General features: G+C 34.7%; 1 protein-coding gene across 1 annotated transcript in view; it reads left to right on the plus strand.

Annotated features, from left to right (window-relative positions):
- LOC149779396 (late secretory pathway protein AVL9 homolog) overlaps positions 1–23,026 on the plus strand; it is a 162,040-nt gene that overhangs the window by 1,640 nt on the left and 137,374 nt on the right. The window contains exons 2-4 of the mRNA XM_089940061.1: positions 4,322–4,442; positions 12,176–12,261; positions 21,051–21,122. Of these exons, the coding sequence (XP_089796187.1) occupies positions 4,322–4,442; positions 12,176–12,261; positions 21,051–21,122 (279 nt within the window). The remainder of the gene's footprint in view (positions 1–4,321; positions 4,443–12,175; positions 12,262–21,050; positions 21,123–23,026) is intronic.

Consider the following 23,026-nt stretch of genomic DNA (forward strand, 5'->3'; position numbering starts at 1 on the left):
CCATAAAAATATTTAATTAGACTTAAAACTCCGCTCTATAAAATGAAAAAATTATTCGGCAATCTCCGTAAACAATCGGTAGTTTCTGCGTCCCAAAACCAGACATGACGTACATTTATCCCTTCTATTCATCTTAGCCATTAAAGTGCTTAATTTTCCCATGTAAATGTCTGTGTGATATAGTGTACAATCATGCTTTTGTACAGCAAATATGGTGCACTGTGTTGCATTCGGATGTAACCAAAAGAGTGATGATGGAAAAAAGCGTTATTTCTTTTTCTGAAAAACCATGTTTACCAGAAAAAAGTGTATTTAATCTGTGGGAACAAATAGGGGAGAGATGGGAAAGTTGTATCATTTATGCTGGATTATAGTGAATTTGGCCCAAAGACAATTTGGCGCAACTCGAAATACAATTCGGCCAAACTTAACAATAGTTTGTACGTTCTTTTTCTCCAACAAAAAAGTAGATGCTATGCAAGATAGGTTTTAGGGGGAACAAAATAAATTTAAACAAGCTATTTTGATTTTGTTTGAAAGAAAATAAACATACTTTGTAACGTACATATTTATGAGATAAAACACAAACTGACATCTTGCTTGTTCTAATTAAAATATTTGCATACATTTTCATGCTAAAAATATATGCATCTGCACAACAACATTCTCAGTTTAAGTCTTCCGGTCAAATTATCAATAATCATTTATAAAACAAAAATACGTAACAGATAATATTCTACATAATATTTACATTTTGCTAAGGGTAGTGTACGTGAGATATTATAACAAATATACTTAATTTTAGGCTTCACATTGTAACCCAGCTGTATACAATACATGCTAGATTACACATGAGAGAGAGAGAGAGAGAATAATGATGAGCATTTTGTCAGTATTTAGTTGCTGCAAAATGAAGCTCTTACCAGTTAATTTTATTGTTTGTTTTTATTTTTCAAGTTGTCTTTGTGTTTGCGCGCGTAAATTGAAAGCTTGTCATTACTGGTCAATATCGTCAATCATATTTGCTCCATTATTCCGTACAAATTAGAAAGGAAATAAGTTTGTTTAAATTTGTGCCCCTGCCCCCCCCCACTCACGGTACAAAATAAATTGATAAACATACACTTGTTTGAAAATAAAATGAAAGAAATTAAACTTGCACTGTTATCATATATTCTTTCTTTTTTCATCATGCGAAAATTATTTTTAAAAATATATATATCCAGGAACTTCGTATATGTAGCGGATGCCAGTTTGCATATGCATCCTTAGTGTAGTGTGTATCGCTTATGTCAAATAACAAAATCGCAAATGAGACAAAAGTATTGCTTGAAGGCACCTGCCATTTACGCATTAGAAGTTACTTATTGCAAACTGACCCAGATTATATTGTATCGAGGTTAACTATAAGTCGGTATCTTGCAAATATAAAAATCATTATTTTAAAATACATTCAGTGTGAGTGCAAATGATAATCTTTTTGCTAGCTTGTGTTACAAAATTATTATTAAAGGAAGTTATTATTGTGTATACTATTTGCCCTGCAAACATAAATTATGATTACATGTGGCAAACAAATAGAAGCCCGGGTGATAACCATAACTAGCAGGGAGCAATAAACTCATTGTTTAAACTTATTGACAGGAATATCAAATACATAGGTTATTTTATTACAATGCAAACAACCCTGGAATCTTGACTTGAGTATCTTTTTAGTGTGACAATTTTTACTTCTGAAGTCGGCTGACAAAAGGAAGTCGAGTTTGGTTCCTTTGGATTCTTTAATTGTGCCGATTTCTTTCATTTTATTTTAATATAAAGTCTGCCGATTCAGGGAAGCCAGCATTGATTCTTTTTACCTGTATTAACGGGAATTTTGAAAATAAATTGAAACAATGGAACAGTTTTGAAAGCGACAAAATCTAGTGCTTCGTGCATGCATACTGATATAAGGCTGAAAAGTAAATTAGTTTTCATTAGTTTCATCTAAATATTCCCTATCCATAGTTTATAGTGTTTTATTTTTTGACAACAAGAAGCATGTACTTTGTCTTGTATCCCTACAAATGTACGTCATTTCTGGTTGCGTCCTCTATAGGTGGGAAATCGTAACTAAGGGGAAGTAACAGCGTTGTATACTTCTATTTCAAGTAATTAAATTATTATTTCTTCTTTGCACTTGATAATTTTTTTGTTCTTTTTGTGCGAGTATAACTATTTTTAATCATGTAATGCAAATCTGATATAAATAGGAAAATGTTGGAGTATGGCCAGTGACCTTAAAAGCTATGTTAAAAATCCAAATCACACACACATGCATGCATACATACATATGTAAATACATAGATACATACATCTCTTAGTATATTGCATCATAAAATGACATATAAATTTGCTTTAGTTTTTTTCCTTTTTTTGTTAAAATTTTTGAATATTTTTTTATATATGGGATATATAAATGTCTGTGTCCCTTAAGGTAGCTTCTGCTCTGAACTGCTGAAAAGCCCAATGGTATTTCCCTGGGATTTCTCTTAAGAGCTCATTGTCCTTCAGTAATCTGAGAAATGTTTCAAAATTTTGTTTCCTTGAAAATTATGATTTTCCTGCCTGGAAAGTTTTGAAATGAGTCACAGTGCAGTGCTAAAAGAATCTGATATCCCAGTCGGGCCCATCCAGTATTCTAAGCATGTATTTATGTCTGTATGTATATATTCTCTTGTTTTGATGCATACCATTGTAAAAAATATTTGATAATGTTCAGACGAAAATGATCTAGCACTAACTTGTATGTATTAATTATGCATGTATATATGTACATATGCTTGTATGTATGTTAGTCCAAGTTTCCTCTGACCCTTGCCACCCCATTTTTTGATTTTGGACATTTTTGTTAGTGTGTAGGGTAAGAGCGCATTTCCTATCGAAAAGTTGGAATTCGCCGACACCATTTGGTGTTGGCATGGGGTTGCCGCTTTCTAGCCTACGCAGCACACTCGAACATCCTTTTGTCGAGATATACCTGCATGTAATCGATAGGAATATGATTTTTTATCTCAAAAATCATGAGCATAGCATTCAACATGTCTTTAATCCGCTGACAAACTAGACGAAAGTACATCGTTGCTTAAATTTGGCCTGGATCTGGCCATTTGCATTCCAAGTCACATGACTATACAAATCTCGGAGCATACATGTCAATGACATCAGAGGTCATATAGTCACGTGATATGGAAACAAATTTCCTAAGTTGTTGTACATAGAATTTGGACATGTTATATAGACGTCACTTAATGTTTGTAAATAAATATAATGGACACTTAATTCTGAACATATTTATTCTGAGAGCAACGAACAGAAACCTGTCGGTATCACAGCAGGGTGGAGAAAACCATTTTCAAGAAGTAACGAGCACGTGTTAGTGATGTTTTTTTTGTTGATTTCATGTGACTGCCACATTGACATGTGTTCTTCATAGGGAATCTGGTTTTCTTCAAATTTCTGCAACATTTACAGATTTTCGTCGTTTTCACAATAAATATTTTGAGAAGTTTATGTCTTTTTATTTTTCTATAAAAATTACATGACTTTTATTTATATGTTCAATTTGTTTTCCTACAGCAACACTAGAAATGGTCTGTTGTTGATATCACATGACTGTATGACCTCCGATGTCATTGAGATATCGGTTGTGAGAGTTGTGTGGTCATGTAACTAGGAATACAAATGACCGGATCCTGGTCAAATTTTAGGAATGATGTACTTTCGTCTTGTGTATCAGTGGATTAAAGACATAACGAATGCTATGATCGCAATTTCTGAGAAAATAAATCATATTACTATCGATTTCTTGCAGGTATATCTCGATGAAAATGCGTTCAATTTTGCTGGGCCGGCTAGTAAGCAGCAACCCCATGCCGACACCAAATGGTATTGGCGAATTCCAACTTTTCGATAGGGAATGCACTCTGACCCTACATCCCAACATAAATGTCCAAATATAAAAAATGGGGTGGCAAGGGTCAGAGGAAATTCGGACTAGTATGTATGTGTGTATGTCTGCTATTCAGTAAGTTAATACCATTGTATATATTATTCAATATCGCTGAAAATACTGGTCTTAATAACAATAATAATAAATTACGATTATCTATTATTATTATTATTATTTTTATTATTTAGCATGGTCATCATCAGTTGGGGAAAATGTCATGAGCAATTTGTGGTACTGCTTGTTTACTGATCTTGAAATAAAAGTTTTGTCTACATACAAGTTCATCCAGTGTTGAAAGAATCTTGTTTCCTATAGAATTGTTAATTTCAGGTGGAGTATTCATATCCGCCGTTAATTGAAGGAGGCCTGGTTGATAGTAATGATGTACCACCAGAATGGAGACACCTTGCGTCACTGGCGTTACCAGATGGAGCTCATAACTATATGCAAGGTTCTTTCATATAGTCATTATTTCTTAATATAGATACCTGGAGTCAATTAATTTCAAATGTTATCAATTAATTTATAATTGCTGCAGTAAAACATTAATTATCTTCACTTATTGAGATAAAGTAAGTTTGTCAAGAAAATTGGTCAGTAGGATAATCAGTTGGGGACTTAAATTGAGGTGGGGGGGGGCAGACATGGTAGAGGTATGTAGATGCAAGTAGTCTTGATATTCAACATCCTAGTAGTTACGTTCTACTATTTTGGTATGTTTGTTTATAGTTTAAATTAATAAACATTACTAATAAAAATATACTCAATGAATCATTTATTACTTTGCATCATGTTTCTTCATTGAAAAAGTAACACTTTTGTTTTCACAACTGGAAATGTTTATGTTCAGATTAAACAAATTTTCTGTATATACTGTTAATGTTTTTGGTTGTTTTGAAAAAATACTGAATCAGATTCATGATCTAAATATCGTTTCTTAGAAATGTAATTTATTTAGTAATTAGAATGAATTCTTCTTTAGAGAATATTTTACTTTAATGGATTAAACTAACACTTTTTACAAATCAGATGTCTTTACTTAAAAATCATTAACAGTTTGTGTGTTAGTTACTCATTACCATATACTTCCAATAATGAGATTAGTGCCAGTTTAATTAAATATTTAGAAAGTGGAGGATATAGGATAGGCATCTCATGGATTAAGCTTGTAATATTCATGTCAAACCATTGAAAATTGGCTGTGCCATGCTTCCTTATTCATTAGGGGAACACAAAAAATACGTTTTTCTAATGCCTTGAAAACAATGTAGGGGTGGTAGGTAGACCTTTTTTATTCTCCAAGTATGACATAATTGTGTAAGCATATCTTCCTTTAAGTACCGTATGCATTTCAGCAAATTACCAAAAATGTCTCACCGATTTGTTTCCTACATTTATGAAGAAATGTAGGGTAGGATGTTTCATTCACATTAAAAAATGTCATACAGATGATAGCTTTTGAATAAATTTTTATGAATATTTTATGTGCAGGCTTGCAAGTCAGGTCCAACTGCAAAATGCATAGACCCAGATGGGTATTTGCATAATGCACCAGCAGATCTCGGTCTATGCAGTTTGTTAGGAGTAATCCGTAGAACAAACAACATAGACTCCGAACTGCCAGCACATTATGCAATGGCAATCAGGTTGTTTGCAGATGGCCTATGCTTAAAAGTGAGTATATATGGTAACTGATTTTAATAGAGTGACCAAAGAACACTTGAAGAAACACTATATGTAACTATATATTTGAATGATAGATTGAAGTTTTCTTTATTCTGGGACTATAAGGATAGGGAAAAAGTGTTTCAAACCATTATGTTCACTGCTGGGTCAGAAGTGAGGATGGAGTTATTTTGGGAGGACCCCTTCCATCTGCTACAAGTTAATGTGCTTAACTTTTTAGTATGGATATATTATCAGAGAACTATGATGCATTACCCCAATTCTGATAATGAATGAAAATGTCTTGTTACATTTTTTATACATTTACCATTTGTTAGTTGTTAAGTAATTACTTGTATTGACACTTTTTGTACTAAATTCTAGAAAGTACTTTGGACTTCATACTCTGTTAGTGTATATGCTGTGTTCCTCCAGCACTATTGCAGATGGACATTTTAAACTTTACAGGATGATATGTTGGGATATTTGTATGCCCAGATAACATTATTTGAATTCTTTACATTGTGGGTGGTCAAGGGTGTGATGGAATAGAGTAGTAATAATTAAGACAAAATATGGAGAAAAGCTTTCTGCTATATATATCATATGTACTTACTTATAAGTCTAGTCCATCTGCAAACAACATAGACCTTGATCTGCTTCAGCAGATCAGGGTCTATGCTGTTTATTCTTCTTTCACCATTTTGATCAAGGCACCATGGTTGGGAATCAAGACACAGATACAGGTTGTCGGCAATGTTCATGAGGAATTTCACATTCAGTGACATGGCATAGCTAGTCATGCCATTTGATGAGAACTCTGCAAAGTTTAATTGATCATTCATCCGTGACTGTTCCCACTTGAGGATATCAAACAGGATCAGATGGCACTCTGATTCCCTACCTGAAGTCAGTACTTGAAAAATGTGATAGCCCAACGATCTAGGCTCTTCTAATTTCAGATTAGGCCTGTCCTGTATTCTAAAAGAGGTGCCTGTTGGGCTTGTAAAAAAAAATAATCAAATTTTGTCAGAAAAAACTTTGATCATGCTGATGAAATGCCAAAATGTACGCTCAAGATGTTGACATATCTGCCATAACATGGTGGAGTCTGAAGTTGTGATCTCATTTTAATCAAATTGTAACATGGCATGTCATGCCAAAAACATGATTTTATACTCTCAAAGCCCCTGACACAGTCGTGTTTTGAGAGAACACAATTTTCAGAAATCTTAAAAAAATGGGGGAAAAACATCACCTTCAGTATGCGTCACTTACATTTTAAAAAAATGGTAAACAGTCAGGATTGAAGCTGATGTAAAGCTATCCTTTGTGCAGTTTAACTAGTGTTAATTAAAAGGCAAATAAATCAGGTATAAATGACCATTTCACATATGACTTAATTAGCTGATTATAGCAAATGATCTGTTTTTGAAGACTGCAGTGGGTGATCCCATTGTGCTAATTTGTATAAGTATGATCACATAGGTGTCAACTTGTATGGTTTACCCCTAATTTGTACATTGTTTTCCATTTTGTCAGTGTATGGCCATACAACCGTTTTGTAAGTTTTTTTTGTTAAAAAAATTAAAATTTAATTTTTTTTCCTTCTGGTTTTTCATTTTGTGTGCATCCGGGACTCTTGGCATAATTTTTTTAATAGAGAATTGAGTGAATCTATGGTGGCCTGAAACAACCAATCAAATCATACTCAAAACCACACTTTTCTTTTGATAATGAAACGAGTTTTATTCATGGTTCAACTCCAGTGTGTGATCTTGTTTATCACTCAAAGATTAGATGCTCACTTGGATTTCTAATATTGACTAACTACCTGTGTAGTAAGTATGTTTCCTTATGTTATACATTATTATTTTATTATTTATACTTATTACTATCAAATCCATAAAGTTTGCGTCAATTTTCTTACTTACATAGTGTGGCAATAATGCTGGTGTAACTAGTAATTTGTCCGACGTTTCTGTGTGGAATATATTAAACATTTTAACAATATACTAATTAAAAATAAATACCAATTTTAGCACTGACATTTTATTGTGCTGTTATAGTTTTGAGTTAAGTTTGTCAGATAGGTAAACAGGAAGATGCATTGCCATTATGACGGACGTGGTACAGATACTGAGTTACTCTAAAATATGTAACACTGCCAATTTATATCAAGTTTGTGACCAAAATCGGCACACCATATAGCAAATTCATAATATTTCAAACACCAGACACGCAATTTTAATAGAAACGATCAACAGCTTATGAGGTATAAACTTCCAGGCTGCTACATTGTCAATTTGTTTATTTCTAGATTTCAATTTTCGGATAGCTCCTGGTGTAATATCTTGGGGTAGCTCCTGGCGTAATATCTTGGGGGTTTACGGGGAAAAATATAAATTTGTAACATATTTGTAATCCGGAGATCTTTCTCTATTACATGTCAAATCTAATTTTTTTATTAAAAAAATTCATTTCTCTCATCTAGTTGAAATATTCCATCCATCAAATGTCTGAGCCTAACTCAAAGAAACGCAAGCTTGAAGACACTGACCGAGGTCGTGAGATGTTTCAGGCTGATTGGATTAAAGTCTTCCCTGGCATTGTAGATGTATCTAAATTAGGATCTCAACATGCTTTCTGTAAAATATGCAGTAAAGACATTGAAGTGGTCATGTCAGCATATATGTTCTGGAGGAACACTTCACGACAAAACTGCATGAAAGAAATTTTGAAATGAAGAAGGGAGCATCCATCAATAGCTTCTTCACTTAGCCAAAGCAGGAAGATGATAGTGTTATAACTAAAAATAATGAAATAAAGTTTCAGAAATGTTAATAATTATGTAAATATGTGTCATAATAATTTGCGTATAGCATTTGCTGTTTTAAAACGTGATGTTACATCATGTATGAATATGTTTAATGTAAGTTTTTTTTGGTCTGGGTACAGGTTTTCATCTCAAAGGGTTGACACCTATATGATCAGGATGTGAAACAACCCCATATAGTAAATCAAAGAGATACTAGGTGCATATAGGAAAACAAATGTTACCATAATGACTGTAAATCTTGGGACAATATAAGTCTTGGGACACCCTAAATTATTTTCAACAGTAATTTTTTTAAGACCTATAATATTTTTCATCCACTATAATTCTTGGAACACCTTCAGCATGTTTTTTTCCTACTAATCAATCACTGTATTTCCTCAATCATAACGACATTTTTAAAAAAGATGCTGTGGTTGTAAATTGACTATTTTACAGAATTATTACATATGAATAATATAAATTGATATAATTTGTTTGAAAAGTCAATAAATATATTTAATTTTCCTCTGTTTCCTTATTATTTCTACCCAATTGAAATGATAATAATTTGATGAAAAGTGTTGAGCGTTAGTGAGCTCTTATAACTATTTATAATAGTAACCTATCCCTTTTGTCTTAGTATTATTGTTTAAGTATTATTGCATTAGAATATTGTATCAGTACACCAATAATTACATTTTTATTTTGCCTTGAAAATGTAAATATCTGGATTGTTAAAACTGCTTCCAGTATGACAAGAATGAACAACAGTAGCATTTGGTACAGCACTCGTATTTATTTAGCATGTTTACATCACAGAGTTACTGTATGTACATTGAAGATTTTGACTTGCACTAAATAAAGTACATCTCTTGGATTCAAATTACAGGTATGATAGTGATAAATTTTTGAATAATACTTCCAAATAAAATGATAGTCAGTGGTTAGTCAGTCCAATATAACATAACACCCCCCCCCAATCTGTGTTTATACTGATGGATGATATGTTTGTCATTAATATGTGCATTTTTGCAGCATGCAAATCTTTCCGGAGCACACATGCATACACTTTAGACATTTGTCGGTATTTGGTAACATCCATATCTAGCTCAAAATTCAAAATGGCCAAATAAAATGATAGTCAGTGGTTAGTCAGTCCAATATAATTTTGTGGGGAGCCAAATAATTTTGTACCGATGTTATGCAGGGCATCTCATTCTGCCAAACCCACTTTAGATTTTACAACAGTTAATGCATGTGAATTAATGTTGTAGAACAAATGGCTACTGGCATTGCTGCCAGACAAAAATCCCCCCCCCCTTTTCCCAAGCCAGTTTCATGGTTCAAACAATTACCTGGTCTCCTGTCAGAAAACTAAATCCAAATCTGCCAGTTATAAACAAAAGGAAATGCCAAGACATTCAGCTGTCCAAAATCAAAGATGTAGAAGGTTATGATTTTGTGTTGACAGTAAGCCGAAACAAAAATACTAAACTGTTTCAATGTTGATCAGTTATGCGAATATATTGGATGCTGGTTCTCTGTCTTGTATAATTAAGGATTTACATGTATATCATTTCACAAGATTTACATCACTTTTGTTGGATTGCTTATATCGTTAAAAATGGTAACTCTTGAGCACATGGATCAAAATAAATGAAATAGCAATTGAGGCATTTTTTCAAATGTAATTTGGAAGAATGAGATTTGGTAAAAATGATAAATAAGCAAATTCTGCATCTAGTATTTCTGGGAATAAACAAGAATGTACAATTTGCACTGTGTAAGTACTGTTCTGTATGCTATATAAATTACTAATTGCCATGTAAACTCTAAGCTTCCCGTGAATTATTGAAGTTTTTAAAACCTTTAATTTATTTCATGCAGGAAAAATCTGAAAATTTGCACATGTACATAACAACATAAAAACAATTATAGTAGCTTATAACAGTTATTGACTCAGGTAGAAATGAACAAGAGCTGCTCACTACTGTGTGCAGTATGGTGATCTTGCCAATTTTATATTGTCTTCTTTTTTTATTTCTTTAAGTGTTGGGACACCAAACATGCTTTAATTTTTAAATAAATATAAATCTTGGGACATGACAAAAATTAGCAGTCATTGCTTACCATTGCTTTGAAGGAACATTTTTAAGCAGTATGTATTATAGGTTTTTAACAAGTTTGGGACTATCAGCAAGGTTTCTTTGAAGTCATTTTACTGCATATATAAAATGCAAGCATGTTCATTTCACTTGTCAGAATGGTGTTCAAGTGTGATTCATTTTTTAAGCCAATTTAGGAAGCATATAGCAAAACCCAACAAAAATACATTTCAGAATAGGTCGATGGAGTTTTACTTTGTGAAGCACACCAGCAAAACAAAAAGGTGAGGGAGTGACATATTAATTCTTTGCAGACAACATATTGACATATATTAACTTGGTTCTGACCAGGATTTGTTCAGAGAATCCAGTAGAGAAGTTTGACTGTCAGGATCGTCCAGTCTCTAGTGAGTGTTGTGATGAACACTGATAACACTTGCATCACCTTCAAACCCCATATTAAATTTATATTTGAACTGTAGCAATTGCAACATTATGAGATAAATAATATAAAAAAAGGGGAAATTTGGGGCGTGTGGAAATTGAAGTCCAGGCTTGTGGAATTTCAGTCAGGGCTTGTGATGTTTTTTAAGTCACCAGCCCATGGCCTATAAAAATGTTCTTTGAGCACTGAAAGTACAAGTGGGGTTCATTGTCAATTCCTCAAGTTAAGAGATCACTCATGTGTAATTCCTGACTGTGTGGGTAGATGTCCTTTTGCTTTTTTGTTTTTAATAACTAGCTTGGGAGTGCTGGATTTGCATCTTCACTTCATCATCTGCACTGCAATGTCTTGTCCTGGATACTTACATTATTGCAATATAGTTTTATAAAGTGCTCAGTTGTAAAAACATTAAATATGCTCAGTTTTCTGGAATTCTGAACAGAGCTGTACTGTTGTTTTCTTTCTAGGTTTCCTCACTTATTATCTAGCAGCCTTTTATGTGGATGTAAAAGTCCAAATCTCATTTTCTCTAAATATTTTTATTATTTTGAAAACAGTAATTAAATGCTAATATATATATATATATATATATATATATATATATATATATATATATATATATATATATATATATATATATAGATATATATATATAGATATATATAATCAGCAGGTTTCCCTATTCAGATATTTAGCTTCTTTGTCTCTAAATCAACTTCAGATATGTGTTATACTATTGGTTGTCATTGACTTTGCACTGTAACTCAACAGGCAGCTAAATAAACCCTAACTGTTTGAATTGATAAATATGTTATTTTAATTGGAATAACTTGCCATTTGAAACTTTTGATTTGCTATTGACAGTTTCTTGCTTGTTTACACCATCATTGTCTTAGACGTTTATGTGTTCAGTTTCTTATAATTCAGTTTATTCACATAATGGATGTGCACCAAGTAAATATTGTAGTTTGATTTTTAATAATTTTTCATACGGTATGTAATCACGTGTGATGAAAACAATGAGCCCAGGGGTACACAGGACTCAGATGAAATTGCAAGAAACTTATGATCATGTGCCAAAACTGGTTTATGTATAAATGAATTTATGTAGATATGGATAGATATTTATTCATTTATTTGTTTATTTTCAGATACAATCTATTTCCATTTGCCAGCAAGGTTTGCACATCACAGGACAGTGTATGGAGTCGCCTGTTACAGACAGATGGATGCCAAGGTAGACTTCTTCATCATCTGCTGTGTTTACACAATATGTACTTTCAGCTATAAACAGCATAGACACTAATCTCCCATCCCATAACACACAGTAGATTAGGATAATTACTGCTATGTGATTTCAGGTGAACAGCATAGACCCTAATTTTCCATCACATAACACACCAGTAGATTAGGATAATTGCCACTATATGATTCAGAATATGATATATGACTCCAATCTGCCATCCCATAGCACCTGTTGATTAGGTTGATCACTGGTATGTGATTTTATAGAACAGCATAAACCCTAATTTGCCATCACATAAAACCAGTAGATTAGAATAAACACCGCTTTATGATTTCAAGTGAATAACCTAAACCCCAGTTTGGCATAACATAGTACAGCTTTGGATTGGGATAATCACCACTGTATGATTGCAGTCTGCCATCCCATAACACAAGCAGGTTAGGTTAGTCACTGGTATGTGATTTTAATCAACAGCATAGAGCCTGATCTAACATCACATAAAACCAGTAGAATAATCACTGCTATGTGATTTCAAGTGAACAGCTTAGACCCCAATCTTCCATCCCATAATACACCAGTAGATTAGGTTAACCATCACTATATGATTTGAGTGCATGATGTGTGACCCCAGTCTGACATCCCATAACACACCAGTAGATTAGGTTAGTCATCACTACATGATTTCAATGCATGATGTGTGACCCCAGTCTGACATCCCATAACACACCAGTAGATTAGGTTAGCCATCACTATATGATTTCATTGCATGATATATGACCCCAGTCTGACATCCCATAACACACCAGTAGATTAGGTTAGTCATCACTATATGATTTCAGTGCATGATATATGACCCCAATCTTCCATCCCATAATACACCAGTAGATTAGGTTAGTCATCACTATATGATTTCATTGCATGATATATGACCCCAATCTGCCATCCCGTAACACACCAATAGATTAGCTTAGTCATCACTATATGATTTCAGTGTATGATATGTGACCCCAATCTGCCATCCCATAACAGACCATAGATTAGCTTAGTCATCACTATATGATTTCAGTGCATGATATATGACCCCAATCTTCCATCCCATAATACACCAGTAGATTAGGTTACTCATCACTATATGATTTCAGTGTATGATATGTGACCCCAATCTTCCATCCCATAACACACCAGTAGATTAGGTTAGTCATCACTATATGATTTCATTGTATGATATATGACCCCAATCTGCCATACCATAACACACCAGTACTGGTAGATTAGGTTAGTGATCACTATATGATTTTAGTGCATGATATATGACCCCAATCTTCCATCCCATAATACACCAGTAGATTGGGTTAGTCATCACTATATGATTTCAGTGTGTGATATATGACCCCAGTCTTCCATCCCATAATACACCAGTAGATTAGGTTAGTCAAGAATAAATGATTTCAGTGTATGATACATGACCCCAGTCTTCCATCCCATAACACACCAGGAGATTAGGTTAGTCATCACTATATGATTTCAGTGTATGATACATGACCCCAATCTTCCATCCCATAACACACCATAGATTAGGGGGGCCCCGAGTGGCCGAGTGGTCTAAAGCGCTCTTCGTTACGGATCACTGCCATCTCACCTCTGTCTGCGGCGGTTCGAGTCTAAGATTTAGCCAATGTGGGCATGTGAGAAAGCTTGCCAGTAGCTTCTCGTGGGTCGGTGGTTCTTTCCGGGGTTTTCCGGGTTCTTCCTCCACCATTAATACTGGCCGCCATGTATAGCCTATCGTGCTGAAAAATGGCGTTAAACCCAACAACAACAACAACAACAACAACCATAGATTAGGTTAGTCATCACTATATGATTTCATTGTATGATATATGACCCCAATCTGCCATACCATAACACACCAGTACTGGTAGATTAGGTTAGTGATCACTATATGATTTTAGTGCATGATATATGACCCCAATCTTCCATCCCATAATACACCAGTAGATTGGGTTAGTCATCACTATATGATTTCATTGTGTGATATATGACCCCAGTCTTCCATCCCATAACACACCAGTAGATTAGGTTAGTCAAGAATAAATGATTTCAGTGTATGATACATGACCCCAATCTTCCATCCCATAACACACCAGTAGATTAGGTTAGTCATCCCTATATGATTTCAGTGTATGATATATGACCCCAATCTGCCATACCATAACACATCAGTAGATTAGGTTAGTCATCACTATATGATTTCAGTGCATGATATATGACCCCAATCTGCCATCCCATAACACACCAGTAGATTAGGTTAGTCATCACTATTGATATATGACCCCAGTCTGCCATCCCATAACACACCAGTAGATTAGGTTAGTCAAGAATAAATGATTTCAGTGTATGATACATGACCCCAATCTTCCATCCCATAATACACCAGTAGATTAGGTTAGTCATCACTATATGATTTCAGTGCATGATGTGTGACCCCAGTCTGACATCCCATAACACACCAGTAGATTAGGTTAGTCATCACTATATGATTTCATTGCATGATATATGACCCCAATCAAATGAACAGCATAGACCTCAGTCTGCCATACATAACACACTGGTAGATTAGGATAATTTGCTGATGTAAGATTTGAAGTCAACAGAATGAAACTTTCAGAGAAACGAAACATAATATGTGACCAATTAAAAATATGTTGTGAAACTTGTATGCTTATGAAAGACATGCTAAAATCAGCGTAAAAAGGAAAAGCAGAAACACTGATTTCCATTTTAATTTTTTTTTAATTAATGAAGCTGAAGAAACCATTTTCAAATTGCAGAAACTAAGAGCAAATGTAGTGGATCGTAAGTGTGGAGCGATTTCACATGACATTGAAATAATAGTGATCTTGTCCTAATCTAAAATCATAGTGTCCAAGAAATTTAGAAGAAAATGATACAGGTTTGCGTATTTTAAAATTGATTCCTTTGCTTTCTTGACATTCTAAAATTGGTTTAATATACACTCATTATAAATGTCTTACATGAGTCTATGATGACTAAAGAATTGTTTGAATATTTGTCTGCTGCTTTCCACTGAGTTACTGCCCTTAATAGATAAAAGAACATTTATCTTTTTGAAGAATACACTGCCAGCAGGAAATTCTTTGGCAGCAAGAGGCCTTCAATTCTAATGTATGCACTTCAATAAATTGATGTTACCTTCAGTAGTTGTCAGTATGCCAAACCCATTCAAACTTGTACAATCCAAGAACATAGCATTATGGGTAAAATGACTTTGGATCTTAGATAACCCTCATCTCATCCGTAAAAATGCTACTGGACCAGTTTTTCACTACAGTCCAGTTACATTAGTCACAGCATCATGAAATGGTAATGGCAATGTATTTTTAGAAACTCTGAACTGTGTATCTATTTAATTCCAATAAAGTTAATTTTCTCTTGATAGTACTCTGAAAAACAGTTATTGGTATTGTATTATTGAATTCCACAGTTAGATCAGCTCAGGTCTGTTTATGGTTTTTGTTCACCTGTTGACAAAGTACATGATTGTCTCTCTCACCACTGATTTTTGACCACCACCTTTGATTTTCAGTATGCCTATATTCACCGACCAATCTGATGGCCAAGTGGTTAGAGCATCCGCCTCGGATGCAGAAGGTTGTGGGTTAGATCCCCAGCTGAGTCTTACCAAGATTTATAAAAGTGGTACTAACAGCTGCCTTGCTTTGTGCTCAGCATTAAGAAATTAGTGTTAGGACTGGTCTGCTTGGTGTCAGGATAATGTGACTGGGTGGGAGATCATGCTACATGTCTGTGGCATGATTCCCCAGTGCTAGACATCACTAAAAACTGCCACACTGCAGACATCATAGCGATATGACTGAAAAATTGTTAAAGCTACATTAAAAGTCCAAATCACACACATGCACACAAACATTACATTCACCAAATCTTTTAAAATATTTCTGGGTTGTAAAGCTGGATATATTTTACACTAGTTATCGAAACAAATTATCCTGTCAGTTTTACAATCCTGTGTCATGTCTTTATGAACAAAGATCAATCACCAATTAATTACACAATATAACCAAGATAAAGTATTATTGACTACTCAGTTATGACTTGTTACTGCACTTAATAACAATTCAGAGAAATATAAGAACTGTGAAATAATTTTTTTTAAAATTTCCTTTTTAGTTAAAACTATGTGTGTATTTATAAACAGGCCTACTGATCACAACATCAATAACCAATCAAATATTTATATGTAATACAATTTCCAAAGTTAGACATATCCCTGTCTGCTTGCACAGCAAGTGGCATTTGACTATCATAAATTAAGAACAAGGTACAGTATGTGGTATTGAAAATTTACCATGATGGAGGAGAATTTACTACTTGCTGGTAGCACAAAACTATAAGTGTATATCCAAACACGATCCCTTCTTCAAGTAGATTTGCTTTTTCCATTAATTAAGCCCATTTTTTATTTTTGTTTGGTCAGTAACAAACAGTTCAGTATTAGTTAGTCTTGAAATTATAGAACATTTATGTCATATGCAATACACAATATTTTAAACCATCAGAAATATACTTAAATCATTCTGACCCTTTTTTCAATAGAAGCTTTACATTTGTATTTCAGCCCAATCTTTTTGTCATCATTTCCTGAAAATAATAATGTAGAAATTTTCATTACTTTTATGACATGGTTGTTGCAACACAACATTCAGCAGTTTAAAATTATATAATGTTATGTGATTGTTGAATAACACTGGTCAACAGTGAAATCATTACTGACTTGAAAAGGCCCTAATCTGTAGTATTTTGGTGTGCCGAACACGAATATAACCGTGAAAAATTTGTATTGGCTCTCGTTTTGAAGATATTCATATACCTCATTTTCTATGTTTCACTGTGTAAATTTCTCCAGTAGGACTGCAGCAACATCCGGAATAATGATGTAACATTGCATAATACCATCATGCTCACATCATCCACAGTTGATTGCATCATTTTCTGATGCAATGCAATACTAATGCCATGCGGCTGCTGAAGTAAGTTGACGTCAGCAGTGTACTATACATGTGTAGGCCTATTATACTAATGCCAGGCGGCTGCTGAAGCTGACGTAAGCAGTGTACTATATAAAGCCCAATCAGATAGGTTCAGCATTTAAAATATTTTAGACGTTGTGCGAGACAGTTCAAGCTACTGTTACATAAAACTTATTATTTTATCCATTTACGTACAATAAAGAACAGTAATGCCTCGAAAGTGTGTTAATACCGCGGACAATTTTTGCTATATTTGTGGGGAAGTGACATTTGCCAACCAGAAGAAAAGTATCAATTCTCAAGTGAAGAAGGCATATCATCTTTACTTCGGATGCAAGGTTGGTGACCAAGACAAGCCTTGGGCTCCGCATATATGCTGTGCTACATGTACAACACAGCTTTCACAGTGGTTGAATTGCAAAAGGTCATCAATGCCGTTTGCAGTCCCAATGGTGTGGAGAGAGCCAAGCAACCACCTAAATGACTGTTACTTCTGCTTGGTTCCTCCTCTTTCCGGCGGAATAACGAAGCGAAAGAAGTCGAGAATAGTCTACCCAAACATTCCGTCAGCATTGAGACCAGTTCCACATGGTGAGGGACTTCCTATTCCAGAACCTCCAGCAGAATATTCTCTTGATTCATCTGACGAAGACAAAGGTGAGTCGACCTGTTCTTCTCCTGGTCCATCAGCATGCAGTGATCCAGATTTTCACTGTGGTGCATCATCAACCCCACACAGAATAACACAGGAAGAACTAAATGACCTGATTCGTGATTTGGACTTATCAAAGAACAAGGCAGAATTGCTAGGATCAAGACTCCAACAATGGAATCTTCTAGAAGAAGATGTCACAATTACTGCATATCGAAAGCGCCACCAGCAATTGGAGCCTTTCTTCAGAAAGGAAAGTAATCTGATATTCTGTTCCGATATTGAGGGCCTCATGAATGCTTTAAAAATCACTCATGACCCACAAGAATGGAGACTATTTGTGGACTCTTCGAAACTGAGTCTCAAGGCTGTGCTTTTGCACAATGGAAACATTCTTCCATCTATTCCAGTAGCGTATGCTGTCCACATGAAAGAGACATACGATAACTTAAGGCAGCTACTGAATTCCATTGAGTATAACAAGTACAGCTGGCACCTCTGTGGTGATTTGAAGGTAGTTGCCCTTTTAATGGGACTGCAGCAAGGATATACAAAATACATGTGTTTCTTATGCGAGTGGGATAGCCGAGCAAGGGAAATGCACTACATGAGGAAGGAATGGACTCACAGGCAGAATGTAGCCATTGGAGAGAAGAATATCCAACACCCAGCTCTTGTTGAGGCTCAGAAAATCTTGCTACCACCCCTTCACATCAAACTAGGTTTGATGAAGAACTTCGTGAAAGCCATTGACCGGACTTTGCCAGCATTCCGATACCTGCATGAAAAATTCCCTCGACTCAGCGAAGCAAAGATTAAAGAGGGAGTTTTTGTGGGTCCGCAGATTCGAGAGCTTTTCAAAGATGACCGGTTCAACAACTTGCTGGAAGGTGACGCGAAACAAGCATGGAATGCTTTTCGCCTAGTTTCTACAAACTTCCTCGGAAATGTTAGGGCAGAAAACTATAAGGAACTAGTAGAAGACATGTTGATGAAGTATAAGAAACTTGGCTGCAATATGTCTCTAAAGATTCACTTCCTTCATTCCCATTTGGATTTCTTTCCTAGCAACTGTGGTATTGTTAGTGATGAACACGGCGAACGTTTTCATCAAGATATCGCAACAATGGAACAAAGATACCAGGGAAAATGGTCCACTACAATGCTGGCTGACTACTGCTGGACACTCCTCAGAGATGCTCCCGAACAGCTGTACAAGAGACAGGCGAAGAAATCTAAGATGTAGTCAATGACTTGATTTTTTATAGGTAGGCTATTACAGTTGACCTTTTACTATTGGAATGCATTTCGTTATGTAAACATTAATTTCTTGCAAATTACAAAAAAACTAGAGCCAATTTTGCAATTTGACTGTCATATTCATGTTCAGCACATAAAAATTGATAAGAATTGACTAATTTTATTTCAGTAACATGACTTTTGTAAAAATTTGTTGTCCAGTGTAATGTTTCAAACTAATAGTAGCCTTGTACACTACATGTACTTCATGTTTCAAACTAACAGTGGCTTTGTACACTGTATGTACTTCATGTTTCAAACTAAGTGTCCTTGTACACTGCGTGTACTTCATGTTTCAAACTAACAGTGGCTTTGTACACTGTATGTACTTTATGTTTCAAACTAACAGTGGCTTTGTACACTGTATGTACTTCACGTTTCAAACAGTGTCTTTGTACACTGTATGTACTTTATGTTTCAAACTAACAGTGGCTTAGTACACTGTATGTACTTCATGTTTCAAACTAACAGTGGCTTTGTACGCTATGTACTTCATGTTTCAAACTAAGTGGCTTTGTACAGTGTATGTACTTCATGTTTCAAACTAATATGGCTATGTACAGCGTACATACTTAAGTGTTTCAAACTGACAGTGACCTTGTACACTATATGTACTAAAGTGCTTCAAACTATGTGGCCTTGTATAGTGTAATATGCACTTGTTTGTTTCAACTGAAAATTGCCTTGTATGTTGTTGTAGACTCTCTCCTGCTTCAAATACATATTTTTTTTCTTAAATGCTTAGCTTCAAAATTTCAATTCACATATTTGGAGACAGCTCTGGTGGTTTAAGTGGTTAGAGTGTCCGCCTTAGATGTGGGAGGTTGCGGGTTCATTCCCCAGCCGAGTCGTGCCAAAGGCTTATAAAAGAGGTACTAACAGCTGCCTCGCTTGGTGCTCAGCGTTAAGAGTTTAGTGTTAGGACTGGTCAGCCTGGTGTCAGGATAATGTGACTTTGTGGTACATGATGCTACATGTCTGTGGCATGATGCTCCAGTTCTAGACATGACTGAACTGCCACACTGCAGACATTGTAGCGATATGACTGAAAAATTCTTAAAGCTGTGTTAAAAATCCAAATCACACACACACACACACACACACACACATTTGGAATGTGATAAACAAGCTAAAACATTGTGGGTTTTTGTGTGCAGTAGTGGCATATCACAGCTTTAGAATGTAACAAACATTTTACTGGAAAGTGTTTGAAGCAGTAAAGTTTTCTATGCTTTGCAACTCTCTTGTCAGCACAAGAATCCAGTACAAGTTCCCATGCTATAATTATAATGAAAGTGTTTGCTTATGACATTGTCATGCAGATTTTGTTATTCATTTCATATTTGAATGGGAAAAATGAGTTATACTGGTAGTTTCTGAGACATTCTTTTAAATCTAATTAAATTGTTTGCAATCGAAATTGTCCTCCAGATTTTGTGATTTACAGTAGTCTAAGAACACGGTAGTTTATTTCTGGATTGGCTCTTGAATACAATATCACCATCATTGACTTTGTTTAAAGTTAAGATTTAGAAATAAGGAAATTGCATGAAGAATATTGTTATTATTCTGAAATTGTATGCAGATATATTTTCCAGACTACTTGCATTATTGGCATCACTCAAAGAACTTTCTCAGTCCCAGTGTAAAACATTATCTTGTTTTTGACCTCAAAGATCTTGAAATTTTGATGACTGCTTTAACCCTAAAATTGGCTATGAAATGTTTTGAGTTTTCTGCTGTTTGTATATTTCAAGGATCTTGTCAACAAGACAGATGATGTCACCAGAAGTACAGTTCAGAAGAGTGTGTGTGTCCTGAGCAACCTGGTAAATTGATTTTCTTTCTTTTATTCAATTTATCTGCCAGCAATGTTTATGGCATAGTTTTTATAGCATTAGTCTACATGTACTTTATGTATGTTCCAGAATATTTTGTCTGCTAACTGATTTGGTATTTTGTATAGACTGTCTTAAGTTAAGTGTATTATGCTACGGCATTGTCTGTCCATCCTTCCATTAACATTTGCTTGTCACCCCAATAACTTTGCAATAGTTGGAGTGATTTTCATGAGACTTTGTCCAAATATATATTATGACTAGCCAGTATGTTGTATACCATAACCATGTCTACTGCTTCTAGGTCAAGGTCACATTGAGGGAAAATTTAATTCTTTGACTTGGTCTCTTCTCTAGAATATAGTGTTTAAACCAATTAAGATAATGTAGTGAAACTTTGTTACACACCATAGCCATACCCTCTACCTCAGGTCACACTCATGGGTAGGAAAAATGTAATTGTATGACTTGTACGTATGGAGCATGTCTTTTGATCCAATAAAAATATTTTAATGAAACTTTGCCCAAGTATATTGCAGATGTTTCATTGTGTACCACCTACCTAACTTCAAGGTAAAAATTACAACAAGGAAAAATTGAATTATTTGACCTGGAGCCTTATAACTTTTGAACCGCTCAAGATATTTTAATGAAATTTTGCTTATATATGATGACTAGACAGTTTGTCACATACAGTATCCATGAACTCTGCATCAAAAACATGGTAAGGGACGATCTAATTGTGACTTGTATCAATGGTCAGAGAATACTTTTGAACTACTGAAGACATTTAAAAGAAAATTTAGGCATTATCACATAATCTGTAGAGTCATGTCACATACCATGACAAACATTAGCTATATCCCCAGACTCAAGGCAAAGGTTACAGCAAAGGAAAGATGTAAATTTGACATACATTCTTGTCTGGAGTTTAACATACTTAAGATATTTTGATATAACTTGTGCAGCAATTTGAAAGAAAGCATTTGTTATGAAGTTACTTATAGGCATTGTTATTTCTTCTTTGAATATGTTACCCAATCATAATACCTTAGGACAACTATTACTACATTGCAGATCCAGCCCTCCTGGGTTAAAAAGACTTTTAGCTAAAAAGCTAAAAGTTACCTGCTCACCTAGGTGGTGGTCAGGCAGAGTGATCTCCCCTTGGTACGGGTGTGTGTGTGTGTGTGTGTGTCCCCAAACCCCATGAATGTCTCATTTACTACTTCTGCTCTTGCCAAGTAGCATGCTTTCGCCAAGAAAACCTTGGGAAATCCTCAACTAAGATTCAGAAATTTCTACATTTACAATTTGGAGGCATCTTCACTTCAAAGGGAAGCATACTCTTTCTATATTTTCAACTTTTGTTTCTTGCTGTGATGACAAAGTTCTGCATTTACAATTAAATCATTTTGCCATAACTTGATAGTATTTATATACTTCCATGGGTAGCTTATGGGACTTCTAAATAGTTCTTTCTATAGTTTTCATTTATATGTGCATCCAAGCCTACAGTGGGCATTAGAAAACTCTTAACATGTGTATAATTTTTGCTACAACGGGATCCATACAGGTAAGTTTTTTTTATAACAATGTATTTAACATATGGGTGCCAAGCTGCACTAAATTTTCCTATACAGGCTGTCATTAAGAGCCTTCCTACAAGTAGCATTTGATACTGTATATTGACATTTCATTGCCTTCCTTACGCCATCTGCTTGTACTTTATTAATTTTATCTGTATAGAATGTCATTGGGCCTATTCCTACAGGTTAATTGTCTCATTGTGGATATTGAATGGTGATTCTGTTCCTTTTTTATGTGCAGGCTTTTGTGTGTAATATAGAAAACTTTTTTATATTACCCAATAGCTTCCTCCCTGGTCAGTGAAG

Source organism: Sinohyriopsis cumingii, chromosome 17, assembly GCF_028554795.1.
Source record: "Sinohyriopsis cumingii isolate HCF-2022 chromosome 17, ASM2855479v2, whole genome shotgun sequence".
NCBI lineage: Eukaryota > Metazoa > Mollusca > Bivalvia > Unionida > Unionidae > Sinohyriopsis > Sinohyriopsis cumingii.